Source organism: Hemitrygon akajei, chromosome 12 (assembly GCF_048418815.1).
Source record: "Hemitrygon akajei chromosome 12, sHemAka1.3, whole genome shotgun sequence".
NCBI lineage: Eukaryota > Metazoa > Chordata > Chondrichthyes > Myliobatiformes > Dasyatidae > Hemitrygon > Hemitrygon akajei.
Genome location: NC_133135.1, coordinates 3,911,325 through 3,926,166, shown reverse-complemented (window position 1 = coordinate 3,926,166; position 14,842 = coordinate 3,911,325). Strand labels below are relative to the sequence as shown.

The window sequence follows — 14,842 nt, the reverse complement described above, 5'->3', positions numbered from 1 at the left end:
GTTGACAGCCCAGCACTCCCTCAGTATCTCCCCTCTCAGTGTGACTCTCCCTCAGTACCACCCCTCCCAGAGTGACTCTCCCTCAGTAACATCCCTCCCACAGTGTGACTCTCCCTCAGTACCACCCCTCCCACAGTGTGACTCCCTCAGTACCACTCTTCCCTCAGTATCACCCCTCCCACAGTGACTCTCCCTCAGTAACATCCCTCCCACAGTGTGACTCTCCCTCAGTACCACCCCTCCCACAGTGTGACTCTCCCTCAGTACCACCCCTTCCAGAGTGACTCTCCCTCAGTAACATCCCTCCCACAGTGTGACTCCCTCAGTACCACCCCTCCCACAGTGTGACCCTCCCACAGTACCACCCCTCCCACAGAGTGGCTGGCTCTGCTTCACTTAAATATTAGCCTCAACTATTTGCTCATGGCTCTGAATTAGGGATGATAACTTGCAGGATCTATCCAGATCAGAGTTGTCAACTAAGTTCATTTGCTTTATACCCAATTTCTAGTAATAAAATTAATCCAAAATATGCTGCAATAATTACTCTGATTTAGTGTCTACATTTCGGTCTTTAGTGTAAACAGAAAATATTGGAAACACTCAGAAGGTTGGGCAGCATCTGAGGAGAAAGAAACGATGGTTCAGATCTCTGCTGCTCACACTAACTTGTTTCTCTGTCTATTCTAATGAAGGGTTCTAGACCTGAAATGTTAACAGTTTGTCTCGCCTCATGCCTAATATTTTCACATTTATGCCTTTATGCTGACTGGCGACATCTGTAGTTTTATTTTGTTGATTTCCACTCAAGCCTTTGGCTTCTGTTCACTTTGCAAAGGCCGTTAAATCACCCTTTGCAGTTGCTCGGCCATCGCTACAGTGAACAATGTCAAGCTTCATACAGACATCAGCTAACACAATGGACAAGGATTTACAGGGATTCAGTCTGTGCAGTGTTGGCAAAGGGCTCTCAGGAAGAACGACGGGTCACTGTAGGAGTTCCTCCTTGCACTGATACACAAGAAACCAGAACTGAATGAATCAAATCGTAGTAGCAGTCATAGCTCAAGTTATTGCCAAACCCCAGTGAGAGGATAAACATTTCAGTACTGCTTGTCACAGTCACGTTGATCAGGATTGTCTAGAATGGTTTTTCTAATAGCACTGTGACCTGACCTCCTCTTCCCTTTAGCTCAGAAGGTGTGGCTGGAGGCCGATCCTCTGCAAGGTTTCCTCGGGCATGCAGAACACCGGGTTCACTGTCTTCACCTGCTGCTCACCCATAAGAGAAAGGCCGGCCACACCAAACAGAGTGTGGAAGGGATCAACCTAGGCATAAAGAGACTCAATTAATTGGGAAACCGCTTAGTCATAGAGCACTACAGCACAGAAACAAGTCTTTTGGTCCATTTAGTCCCAACCAAACCATTATCCTGCTTAACCCCATTGACCGTCATGTGAACCACAGCCCTCCAACCCTCTCCCATGCATGTACTTACCCAAACCTTTTAATTATTGCAATCAAACCTGCCACCACCACTTCTGCTAGCAGCTCGCTCCACACTCGCTACCGAGTGAAGTAGTTCCCCTCATGTCCCCCTTAAACATTTCAGTCTTCACCTTAACCTATGACCTCTAGTTATCGTCTCACACAACCTGCTTGCATTTACCCTATCTATAGTCCTCAATAATTTTGTATACCCTCTATCCAATCTGCCCTCATTTTCCTACACTCCAGTTGAACCCAGATCACTGGTGCTGTAAAGCATGATGCTAACCCTTACCTACAATTTACTAACTCATACATGTGTAAAGGGGGTTTCTTCTTTTTCTTTGTTACTGCTGTTACGTACCCGTGACACGTGACAGTGGTACCCTTGTCATGTGACGGGTTGAAGCTATACTGGACTTGAGGTAATGGTCTTGTGATGGTGGAGTGACGTCATTTTCCCGCCAGTAGAGGTCATGTGACAGGTTTTTTTTACAGGTTATAAAAGGAAGACCCACCCTGTGGGGTGGGGCAGTTCGTGGCTGGGTTTGCCAAGCTGACTTCATGTCACTGCGTGATTTAATGTTATGACGCAGTTTAGTTGAAAAATGAAGTTTTATATAATGCCTAAAGTTTAAAAGGTCATTGCCAGCAGTTTCTTACAATACTGCTAGTGGAGAGTGAATATCGGAGTTCGGAAGTTAAAGATCGAGGAGAATCGATTTTCGACGGTGGATGGATTTCGACCTTATTTGATCCTCATTCGGAAGGATTCCGTTGACTATTCTTGCTGTTAATCCCTGGGTTTGACCAGAAAGGATTTGAGAATAGTGTGGAAGGAAGGTCAGTGCCTTTAAGCCGTTATATTTCATAAAATTCTTCGTGGGAAAGTTCGACGCCGGGGATCGAAGGACAATGACGTGGAAGAGAATTTAAATCGCCTTAAAAAGTCTCTCCTTTTAAATGGACTGTGAGCTTTTGAACTTTCGGCATACCGCTTTAAAGAACTGTTTTTTTTCAATACCGCTTTAAGAACTGTTTAAACTGCAACGCTATTAAGAACTGTGAATCTGCCGCACAGCAGCTGATTTCCGGTTACGCTAGTGTTTGTTTACTTTTGGGGGGTTTGTTTTCAGTGTTTAATAAACGTGTTATTTGTTATAAAAACCCTTGCCTAACTCATATATATTTATTGTTGCCTGAATACGTAACACTGCGTATGTTAATCAAAATGGCTTCTTTGTTTTGTTAAAAGTAGGAATGCTTCTTTGTTGCGAGAGAGTGCCGGAAGCTTGTTTGGGTTAAAATTTACTGATAATGAGAATTGTATTCCTTTGTAAACCAATTGGGATTAATGTTGTTCTTTCTTCTGAGTGTGTAAGCTATTGTTGGCGGGCTTTTGGGGAGATGGGCACGAGGGTGTGAGACAGAGAGGACACGATGCTGTAAACTGGGTGAGGAATGGACCCCAAGCGGGGTTCAAGGCCAGGAGGTACCCGAGGAGAGGAGACGAAGATAGATGTGCTTGGTTGACCACTTCGGGTGGTCCTGAGCTGTGAGTCGAGGAGTTTGGAGGGGATCGAATGGTGGCCAGAAGACTTCAGTAATTGAGCTCCAATGGTTGTGCATGAAGTGGTTTGGACTTTGATAAGTTTGGCACCTTTTCTTTATTTTCTTTTCCTTCATGTATACTGTATTGTTATTAATTACTTAGTTATAGTAATCTTTATAAACTGTAATCATTTAATCGCATATGGTGTCCTGTCTGTTCTTTGGCGAGGCGGGGACATCACACAGCATCCACACAAGCTGATTACCCAGTTTAGTGGGGCCGAAGGCTGCTCCCCCTAGACGAGAACGAGCTGAGCAGGCCTGAGGTGACCCAGGGGGTTACACATAAATGGGGAATAAAATCCCACTTCCATCTTCTACATGGTTACTGGACACCTACCACATCTCCAGGCCGGTCTGCAAACCCCCCAGTCTCCTCATCCTGACAAGCCAGGATAAACGTGGACAGCTTTTCCTTGTCGATCCAATGCAATCGGCCGATGATCTTCAGAGAAGCCAGAACCCACCAAGAGTAACAAACATCAGGCAACTGTAATGAGGCACTGAGATCAGCAAATGCAACACAAAAACTGCTTGGCATTAGCTACTCTTCTGCCAGTTACAAGCCTTAACATATTGATCTTTGCTCTTCATTATCAAAAATCTAAGTTCAAAGTAATTTTATTATTATCAAAGTCACCATATACTAACCTGAGATACATTTTCTATTCTGGTTGCATTTTATTTTGGAGTTGGTGAAATCATACAAGAATAGATCCTTCACCCCATCATTCCCTTGCTGACCATCACGAGTACACAGAAGCCCTGCAGAAGTGGTGGGTGTAGACCACCATAAGCCCCTTACCCAGTTGCCCACCTGTTGCCTCATCTCTAGAAGAGCCTGTGGTTGTACATTGGCCTCAACTTCTGAGGATAGGCTGAGTGAGCTAGTGTTTTTCTCTTCGGAGTTAAGGAGGATGAGAGGTAATTTGATAGAGGTGTACAAGATGATAAAACATAAGACACCCCCTCCCATAAGATATAGGACCAGAATTGGGCTATTTGGCCCATCGAGTCTGTTCCACCATTTCATCATAGAAACATAGAAAATAGGTGCAGGAGTAGGCCATTCGGCCCTTTGAGCCTGCACCGCCATTCAGTATGATCATGGCTGATCATCCAACTCAAAACCCTGTACCTGCTTTCTCTCCATACCCCCGATCCCTTTAGCGACAAGGGCCATATCTAACTTCCTCTTAATTACAGCCAATGAACCGACATGTCTGATCCATTTCCCTCTCAGCCCCTAGCTCTTTCTTCCCCACCCCCAAATATCCCTCCATGCCCTGAATCATTAAGAATCTATCAAAGTCTGCCTTAAATATACCCAATGATTTGGCTTCCATGGTCACCTGAGGCAATGAATTCCACAGATTCACCACTTTTAGAATAAGAGGTATAGGTTGAATGGATAGCCAGAGACTTTTCCCAGGATGAAAATGGCTAATAGGAGGGAGGGATAATTTTAAGTCAATAGGAGTAAAAGTATAGGGGTGATGTCAGAAGTAGGTGTTTTTTTTACATAGAGAGTGGAGGGTGTTTGGAATGCCATACCAGTGGTGGTGGTAGAGGCAGACATATTAGGCACATGGATGATAGAAAAATGGAGGACTATATAGGAGGGAAGGGTTAGATTGATCTTAGAGTAGGTTAAAAGATGGGCACAACATGGTGGGCCAAAGGGCCTGTACTATGCTGTACTGTTCTATGTTCTCACTCACAACCCTCAACTCCACCAAACCAGAATGGAAGTAACTCATTCTCGATCCAAAGGGACTGTATGTAGTGATTGTGCACAGTTAATCCTCAACTATCCTCCAAAGAAAGCGAGTTAAACCACTGCTTGGAACCACACCAAGTCCTCATCACCCACGGGCAAGGAGTTCTCACAGATAAGGCCCTCTGTAAGCTTCACAACCACACTAAAAAAACATAAACAAGCCCTCAGTTCTATAAGAACTGGCATGCATTAATGAAGTATTTTAAAACTTAAAACTTACCCAATCAAACTACTGAGAATGAATGGATGCATTGAGAAGAGTGGTAACCCAATTTGAATTGACATTATTCAGCTGAACACACACACACACACACACACACACACACACACACACACACACACACACACACACACACACACACACACACACACACACACACACACACACACACACACACACACACACACACACACACACACACACACAACCCCCCCCCCCCCTCCCGAGTTTCATTTTGTTGCAGACATACACAGTAAGTACAAAGAAACACAACAGAATTAATGAAAGACGGGACTTCCGGTAAGATGGCGATTGCTTCGCTGCTCCGAACTTGTGTTCCGTTACTGTCGCTACCTTTGCACTAAATGTCTCCATTTTATAAAGCTTAGTTAGGAATTATTTCGGTATCTCTTACTTGCCTGTGAATATATCTAACCTACAATGTCTAGCAAGAGTTCTAAATCCGGGAGAAAAGAAACTACGACCTCATCGGACGTGACGATGGAGGCGCTTGCAAATCTCCGAGACGAAATCTTAAAGGAAATTAAAACCGCTTTCAAACAGTTAGAAGAGAAACTGGATCGGATCAACGATAAAGTGGACAAACATGCTGAACACTTATCTCGCATCGATTCGACTTCTGAAGCTTTAGAAAGTCGGGTTCGATACTTGGAGACTCTCTGTTCCAGCTTAGAGGAAAAATCTAATAAACTTCTTTCCAAAATGGTGGATCTCGAAAATCGCAGCAGACGCTGCAACATCAGAATTCTGGGATTACCAGAGGCAACTGAGAAGGGGTCAACCGTGAAGTTTTTCGCCGAGTTTCTCTGTGAGATATTCAGGAAGGATCTGCTTCCAAACCCGCCCGAGCTCGAACGGGCACACAGAGTTAACGTCCCCCCCGGAATTCTGGGCACCCGTCCGTGACCAGTAATCTTGTGTTTCCATCAATACCAGGTAAAACACAGTCTGATTGTGGAGGCACGTCGCAGAGGCTCTTTTTCTTTCCAGGATACAACCATTCGCTTTGTGGAAGATTTTGCACCCCAGACCTTAAAGATGCGCACTGAGTATAAAGACGTAATGAAAGTGCTTTTTGATCGTGGTTTCAAACCTTCCTTTCGTAATCTTGCTGACCTAAGAATCAAGTTTAATACCGGGGAATTCAAGTGGTTCAAATCAGCGGGGGAAGCTGAAGCGTTTGTGGCAAGTCTTCCGGCTATCCAGTCATCTTTGGAATCTGATCGGACCTCCTAAAATGGTGGATAAGTACTCCTCGTAGTAAAATTACTTTCTCTGGACTCGGAATTCACTTGAATCACTCAGACATTATTCACTGAAACTCTAAAGGCTGTTGACAATCTCTCCCGGGATTTGGTGTGTGTGTAATCTATTTTCACCTCTGTATAACTTTACCTACAGAGTTCTACAACTAAATCTAACTTGCTTTGGAGGTTTGAAGTCTTTAGTGAAGGCCTCCCTGTTTGTCAGTTCACAGTTCAACTGCTGATTTATTTTTCCTCTGTTTTAAATACTTATTTATTTTATCTTTTTCTTTTCTTCACCCCCTTTTTTTTCCATTCTCTGAATGTTTTTTTCTCCCTTCTCGGTAAACGGTTGATAAACACTCGTCTTGAATTTATAATTTTCCCCTTCCTCTTTTTTTCTTTTTCCTTCTTACCTTTTTTTTCCCCCTTTCTCTTACTTTATCCTTCTATAATATTTCGCGGGTAGGTTAGTTTTGGTTTTCTTCCGATTTTCTCTGTATTAAGTTGTACATCTCGGCAGAAGGTGTTCTAATCTGTAGTTATGTTTTCTAGTGCATAAACTAGTTACTGTTTGTTATAGCATTTATACGGAACTGCTGTCAATGACACAGATCTGGAAGTTGTATTTGGGTTAATTTTTTTGGTAGAGCTAGCTACTTGTTTTGGTAGCCCTCTAGTTTTGGGTTGTGTGGGTGGGGTGGATTTTCCAGTTCCAACATTTCTTTATTGTTTAGGACATGTTTATATTTTGACCTTACGAATCTATGTTTACATCTCTGCTCCCAGACTGCTATTGTACCGCTTGATTTTTTATATGCCTGCTGCCTTTTATGCATTAGTAATTGATAATGGCTAGTGCACTTAAATTTGTGAGCTGGAATGTAAAGGGACTGAACCACCCTGTTAAAAGGAGGAAGGTATTCTCACATATTAAACAACTCAAAGCTGACATTGCTTTCCTCCAAGAAACTCATATTCGTTGTTTCGATAACTCCCGGCTTCTGTCCAAGTGGGCGGGTCAGCATTTTCATTCATCCTTTGCCGCTAAAGCTAGGGGAGTCTCCATTCTTATTAACTCAAATATTCCTTTTGAACTCCATAACAAAATATCGGACACAAATGGCCATTTTATTATTGTTTCTGGTAAACTATATAACACTAAAGTTGCACTAGCAAACCTATATGCCCCCAACTTTGATGATGTTAACTTTTTTGAACGGTTTTTTTTCCTCACTACCAGACTTAAACTCATACTCTCTTATATTGGGTGGTGACTTTAACTGTTGGTTGGATCCTAAACTGGACCAATCGTCCTCTGTTACCAGATCACCTACCAAATCTGCCTTAGCTATTCAGTTGTTTCTCTCTAATTTTGGTATCTCTGATATATGGCGTTTCCTCCATCCTACGGAGAGAGATTATTCCTTTTTCTCACATGTTCACCATACCTTCACTAGAATTGACTATTTCCTACTCGATAACCAACTTATCCCATTTGCCCACACTTGTGACTATCAGAGTATACTGATTTCTGACCATGCCCCAATTACCCTCTCTCTGAACTTTCCCGGTCTCCCTCAGAGGAACAAACACTGGCGGTTCGACTCAACTTTATTATCGGATGATGATTTCGTAAAATTTATTAAAGACCAGATAACCTTCTATTTTAACAATAATACATCACCTGAAGTGCCATCCCAGATTGTCTGGGATGCCATGAAAGCATATTTGAGGGGTCAAATAATCTCTTACACAGCAAATCTCAATAGAAGATCCCGTGCAGGTCGAGCAGACCTCATTAACCAGATTAAAGATGTGGATCAATTATATGCCCAAACTAAGAACCCTGAATTATACAAGAAGCGCGTTGAACTCCAAACTAAATTTAACCTTCTGTCCACTCAACCTGTCGAACGCCAACTTCTCGAAAGCAAGAGCCGCTTTTACATTCATGGGGATAAGTCTGGTAAATTCCTAGCCAATCAGCTGAGGCGTTCTAAAGCCAAACAACATATTACAAAGATCCGGAAGGAGAACGGAGACTTTACATCGGATCATTTAGAAATTAATGACGCATTTAAAAATTTTTATTCTCGGCTTTATTCCTCTGAATCCCTGAATGACAATACCTCTGTGGATCAATTTTTACAGAATCTGAATATCTCCTCACTTTCATCTGATTTCAAAGCCAAACTTAATGCGCCTATATCACTAGAAGAAATATCTTTTGCAATTTCTGCACTGTCCTCAGGGAAATCTCCTGGACCTGATGGGTTCCCTGTGGAATTTTATAAATCATTCTCCTCACTTCTTTCTCCTCAGTTACTTTCAGTATTATCTGACTCGTTTAACTACGGCAAATTGCCACCCTCTTTCAATGAGGCATCTATTATTCTTCTTTTAAAAAAGGGCAAAGACCCAACAGAGTGTTCCTCGTACAGGCCGATCTCTCTGCTCAATGTTGATGTAAAGATCTTAGCTAAAGTGTTGGCTCATAGATTAGAAACCGTTATTCCCTCCATTATCTTTGATGACCAAACAGGCTTTATTAAAAACCGTCTCTCTTTTTTTAACATTCGGCGTCTATTTAATATTTTATACTCAGTTCCAACTGGGACTCCTGAATGTGTTATCTCCCTTGATGCGGAGAAAGCATTTGATCGTATAGAGTGGAACTACCTTTTTGCAGTCTTAGAAAAATCTGACCTCGGCCAAAGTTTCATCTCTTGGATCCAATTGCTGTACCTGTGTCCTACTGCTTCTGTTCTAACTAACTTTCAGAAATCCCAAGTATTCAATCTCAAACGTGGCACCCGTCAGGGATGCCCCTTAAGTCCCTTTCTCTTTGATTTGGCTATAGAACCTCTGGCGATAGCATTTCGAAAATGTCCTGAACTGACCGGGATTTGGAGAGAGGGTGTTGAGCATAAAGTCTCTCTCTATGCTGATGACCTACTACTCTTTCTCTCATATCCGTCTGCATCCTTACCTCTAATGTTTTCACTTCTTGATCAGTTTAGCCAGATCTCTGGCTATAAACTCAACTTACATAAGAGTGAACTTTTCCCAATTAATAAAGAAGCACAAGAACTAATATTTCGTGATCTCCCTTTTAAAGTAGTCCATAATCAATTTACTTATCTTGGAATTACAGTCACAAGGAAGTTTAAAGATCTCTTTCGTGAAAACTTTGTCAATCTTTCATATGCCACAAAACAGAGTCTGGTACAATGGTCACCTCTATCTATGTCCTTGGTAGGTTGTATCAATGTTGTCAAAATGTATGTTCTCCCCAAATTCTTATACTTATTTCAATCTATCCCAATTTTTATTCCTAAATCTTTTTTTGATTCCTTAGACTCTATTATTTTGTCATATCTGTGGCAGAATAAGCGCTCTAGAATTAATAAAATCCACCTCCAAAAATCTAAAAAAGAGGGTGGCATGGCTTTACCTAACTTTCGCTTATATTACTGGGCAGCTAATATACGTTGTGCTGCCTTCTGGTCTTTCTTCCACGGTCAACCTGAGTGTCCTAACTGGGTGGCAATGGAGTTGAGCTCCACTAAAGAATTATCTATATCTGCACTTCTTGGCTCTGCACTCCCTAGCAGTCTGCCCAGATCAATAGCTAATCCTCTGGTTAGACACACTTTGCGTATATGGGCTCAGTTCAGGAAATGCTATGGTCTCCAGGGGTTTTCCATTTCTAGCCCTGTCGCACATAATCACCTTTTTTTACCTACCACGTTCGATTCAGCATTCCATGTTTGGTACAGGAAGGGCATTAGACATTTTGAAGATCTCTTCATTGATAACCGCTTCGCTTCTTTTCAACAGCTCTCTGTTAAGTTCAACCTGCCTAATGCTCACTTTTTCAGATATCTCCAAATCCGACACTTTACTGCTCCTTTAATTCCTAACTTTCCTGAAATGCCTGCGAAAAATGCTATGGACCTATTTCTCTCCATTAATCCACTAGGTAAAGGTTTAATTTCAATTATCCAAGATAAACTAGCAGCCTTACGACGGGCCCCTGTGGATAAAATTAAAATGGCCTGGGAGCAGGATTTAAATATCTCCTTATCCGAGGAGAGCTGGGACTCAGTTCTCAAATCGGTTAACTCAACCTCTCTTTGTGCTCGCCATTGTCTCTTACAGTTTAAGATTGTTCATAGAGCCCTTATGTCTAAATCTAAAATATCTCGATTCTATTCTGGCATTAGTCCGCTCTGTGTTAAATGCAAGAGGGGCGTGGCCTCTCTCATCCATATGTACTGGCTCTGTCCTAGCTTGGAGAAATTCTGGAAAGATGTCTTCGCTACACTATCGGGTATTCTGAATCAGCACCTAGAACCTAACCCCTTAATTGCTCTGTTCGGTTTTTGGGGCGAGACAGATTTATGTCTGGGTCCGACCAAATGCCGAATACTATCCTTTGCCTCTCTCCTGGCGAGACGCTTGATCCTCCTTAGATGGAGAGATGTTGCCCCGCCCACTCATGCGCAATGGCTTAACAACATTATGGCCTGCTTGGACCTCGAAAAAATTCATTATTCAGTTCTCAATTCGGATTTAAAGTTCCATAAGATCTGGGGGCCTTTTATCGAGTACTTTCATAACCTTCCTCTTGACTAGGGTTTTTTTTTCTTTTCGGTCCCTTGCTTTCAGCTCCCTTTTTTTTTTCTGGTAGTAGGCAGTATTATCCTCTGTTGCTAAGTGTATTCACAGTCTGGGAGTTTGACTGTCTGGACTTATACTCTCTATATTGTGTGGTGGTTGGTCTGGAATTGTTGTTTTTTTTTCTTGTGTTGTGGGGTTTGGGAAGGACACTAAGCTCACTTGTCTTTAATTTAGGTGCTTTTTTGTTATATTCTCTTCCTGTGTAGCATATTGTTATTGTATGCTTAACCTTGCTCTGTATTAATGCTCCTCATTGGGATTTGGGGTTTTTAATTTTGTAAAATGTTTTGAAAAACTAATAAAAAAATTTAAAAAAAAAGAATTAATGAAAGACCACACACAAGAAGAATGTGCAAAAGACAACTATAAGCACATAACAGCAGGGATACACTTGCTGTAGGTAGTCTACAAACCAGTTACCAAATTTACAGTATTTGAATTGACTGCCTCTTGAATGTGCTAATATCTAGAGACAGGCATAATCCCTCCAGGTACACAGAGCCACGAATAGATAATGAGGGCTCAGTGTTTTGGATAAGGCAAATAAACCTTCATCAGCAATGCTGATGCCTGAAGATTTAACAGTACCAAAGTTTAAAAGTAAGCAATAAGTACTTCACTTCTGTCAGATATTGTTTCCTCCAATCTCTGTAAGTATCTTCCATATAGACCTATTGTATTCACTAAGATCCAGCTTTATCACCAACTCAGGTTGTAGGTTTCAGGTTCTACTGCAGATACTCAAGCTCAAAATCTAGGCTGGTGCACCCAGCTGAAGTCAAAGTAAATTTACTATCAAAGAATATATGCACCTTTGCAGGAAATCAGCATCCATCACCAGTGACGCCCACCATCCAGGCCATGTTTCCATCTCACTTGAGCCTCAGGACTCACATCACCAGGTTCAGGTACAGTTATTACTCCTCACCCATCAGGCTCTTGAACCAGAAGGGATAACTTCACTCACCCTAACACAGAACTGTTCCCACAATCTATGGACTTAATTTCAAGAATTCTTCATCTCATGCTCTCAATATTTATTGCTTATTTATTTATTATTATTACTTTGTTTTTTTTCGTATTTGCATAGTTTGTTGTCTTTTTCCACTTTGGTAGTTTGTCAGTCTTTCTGTATGAGTTTTTTTTCATTGATTTTATTGTGTTTCTTTATATTTCCCTCAAGAAAATGAAGCTCACAGATGTATATGGCGAGATATATTTACTTTAATAATAAATTTACTTTGAATTTTGGCATACTGCTTAGAGATTCATTTTCTTGCAGGGCACACCTTGTGATATGATAGCACCTCCAGTCTCCTAATGAGGACTGAGTCATGGACCTCTGGCTCCTTCCACCTGCAGTCAGGTGGAGACTGAGAAGCAGTCTTTTGAACTGGAGGGTATGTGTCCTCTGGGAAAGCATAAAGGATTCTAGATGAATGCACGAGAGCAGTTTTCCTGGCCAGACATTACCCCTCAAATAGATTCTGATTTCGGAGGATCTGTTCTGGGTCCAGCACCTAAGTACCATTACAAAGAAAACGCGGCAGCATCTCCACTTTGTTAGAAGTTTGCAAAGATTCAGCATGTCATCTAAAACTCTGATAAACTTCTATAGAAGTGTGGTAGAGAGTACGTTGGCTGGTTTCATCAAGGCCTGGTATGACACAACAATGTCCTTGAATGGAAAATCCTACAAAAGTAGTGGATACAGTCCAGTCTATCATGGTTAAAGCCCTCCCCAACTCTGAGAACATCTACACAGAATGCTGTCACAAGAAAGGAGCATCCATCATCAAGGACCCACACCACCAAGGTTTAGGACCAGTTATTACCCCTCAGTCATCAAGTTCTTGAACTAGAGGGGATAAGTTCACTCAGCCCAACACTGAACTATTCCCATATCCTAGTGATTCACTTTCAAGGACTCTACACCTCATGGTCTGGATAATTATTACTTATTTATTATTATTTTTATATTTACACAGCTTGTTGATGTCTGCACATGGGCTGTTTGTCCATCTTGTTGGGTGCAGTCTTTCATTGATCCTATGGCATTTCTTTGTATTTACTGTGAACGCCCGCAAGGTTTGCAGAAGGTGACCTATACGTGTAACACCCTGGGCAAGATTTATGCTGTTGTGCTGTGAGGTATTTTTATTTTAGCAATTCTCTGTAAATGCAGTGTGTCCTACTAATAACAATGTTTTCACTTTGGCTAAAGAAGCCATATTGCCCAACTTAGGAATGATGTGTCAGCCAATCAGGATTGGTGGATTGGATAGTGGACTACTTGACAGATAGACCTCAGTATGTGCGGTTGGGAGACTGTAGGTCTGACACGGTGGTCAGCAGCACAGGGGCGCCGCAGGGAACCATACTCTCTCCGGTCCTGTTCACCCTGTACACATCAGACTTCCAATATAACTCGGAGTCCTGCCATGTGCAGAAGTTCGCTGATGACACGGCCATAGTGGGGTGTGTCAGGAATGGACAGGAAGAGGAGTATAGGAAACTGATACAGGACTTTGTGATATGGTGCAACTCAAACTACCTGCGTCTCAATATCACCAAGACCAAGGAGATGGTGGTGGACTTTAGGAGATCTAGGCCTCATATGGAGCCAGTGATCATTAATGGAGACTGTGTGGAGCAGGTTAAGACCTACAAGTATCTGGGAGTACAGTTAGACGAGAAGCTAGACTGGACTGCCAACACAGATGCCTTGTGCAGGAAGGCACAGAGTCGACTGTACTTCCTTAGAAGGTTGGCGTCATTCAATGTCTGTAGTGAGATGCTGAAGATGTTCTATAGGTCAGTTGTGGAGAGCGCCCTCTTCTTTGTGGTGGCGTGTTGGGGAGGAAGCATTAAGAAGAGGGACGCCTCACGTCTTAATAAGCTGGTAAGGAAGGCGGGCTCTGTCGTGGGCAAAGTACTGGAGAGTTTAACATCGGTAGCTGAGCGAAGGGCTCTGAGTAGGCTACGGTCAATTATGGATAACTGAACATCCTCTACATAGCACCATCCAGAGACAGAGAAGCAGTTTCAGCGACAGGTTACTATCGATGCAATGCTCCTCAGACAGGATGAAGAGGTCAATACTCCCCAATGCCATTAGGCTTTACAATTCTACCGCCAGGACTTAAGAACTTTTAAAAAGCTATTATTAATGCTTTTTGAGACGGTGATTTAAATGCATATCATATTTTTTTACTGAGTTAAGTATTGTATGTAATTAGTTTTGCTACAACAAGTGTATGGGACATTGGAAAAAAAGTTGAATTTCCCCATGGGGATGAATAAAGTATCTATCTATCTATCTAGGTTTGGGGTCTTTCGGCAGAAGCAGTGGAGTGAAACACAAGGGGAAGTTACCGCTGAATGCAGTTCGAAGGAAAGACTCTGTTGTAAGAAGTGCTTTGTGAAGATGAATGGTTCCAAGAAGGAAGTGCCAATACTCTTGAGACAGCCAATATGTTTGAAATATTCTTAAGGGGAGTTCGAACTGTGGCTGCTGTCTTTCACACAGAATGTGGGTTCAGCTGAGTAAAGTGATACACCCCACTACTACAGAAATGAGCTCCAACTTTTATGTGCACTTTGGACTGGTTTAACTGTAATGGGGCCCTTTAATTTTTCAGTTTTTTCTTGTTAACTGTTTGATGAAGTTGAAAATTTGTAAATTCCTTCCTTTATAATTGGATGCTGCTGTCATTTGTTGGTGACCGTTAATTGTGTATAGGGCAGTATTTACAATCAATGTTCCTCTCTGGAACATTCCAACTCTCCTG

The 14,842-nt window shown here is 42.1% G+C and overlaps 1 protein-coding gene across 2 annotated transcripts in view; it reads right to left on the bottom strand.

The window, feature by feature from the left end:
• Nucleotides 1–759: 759 nt before the first annotated feature.
• rabggtb (Rab geranylgeranyltransferase subunit beta) overlaps nt 760–14,842 on the bottom strand; it is a 99,143-nt gene continuing 85,060 nt past the window's right edge. For both annotated transcript variants that reach the window (XM_073062501.1, XM_073062500.1), the window contains 2 exons: nt 3,441–3,590; nt 760–1,329 (listed from right to left, as the gene is read on the bottom strand). In XM_073062501.1, the coding sequence (XP_072918602.1) occupies nt 1,189–1,329; nt 3,441–3,590 (291 nt within the window). In that variant the 3' untranslated portion in view covers nt 760–1,188. The remainder of the gene's footprint in view (nt 1,330–3,440; nt 3,591–14,842) is intronic.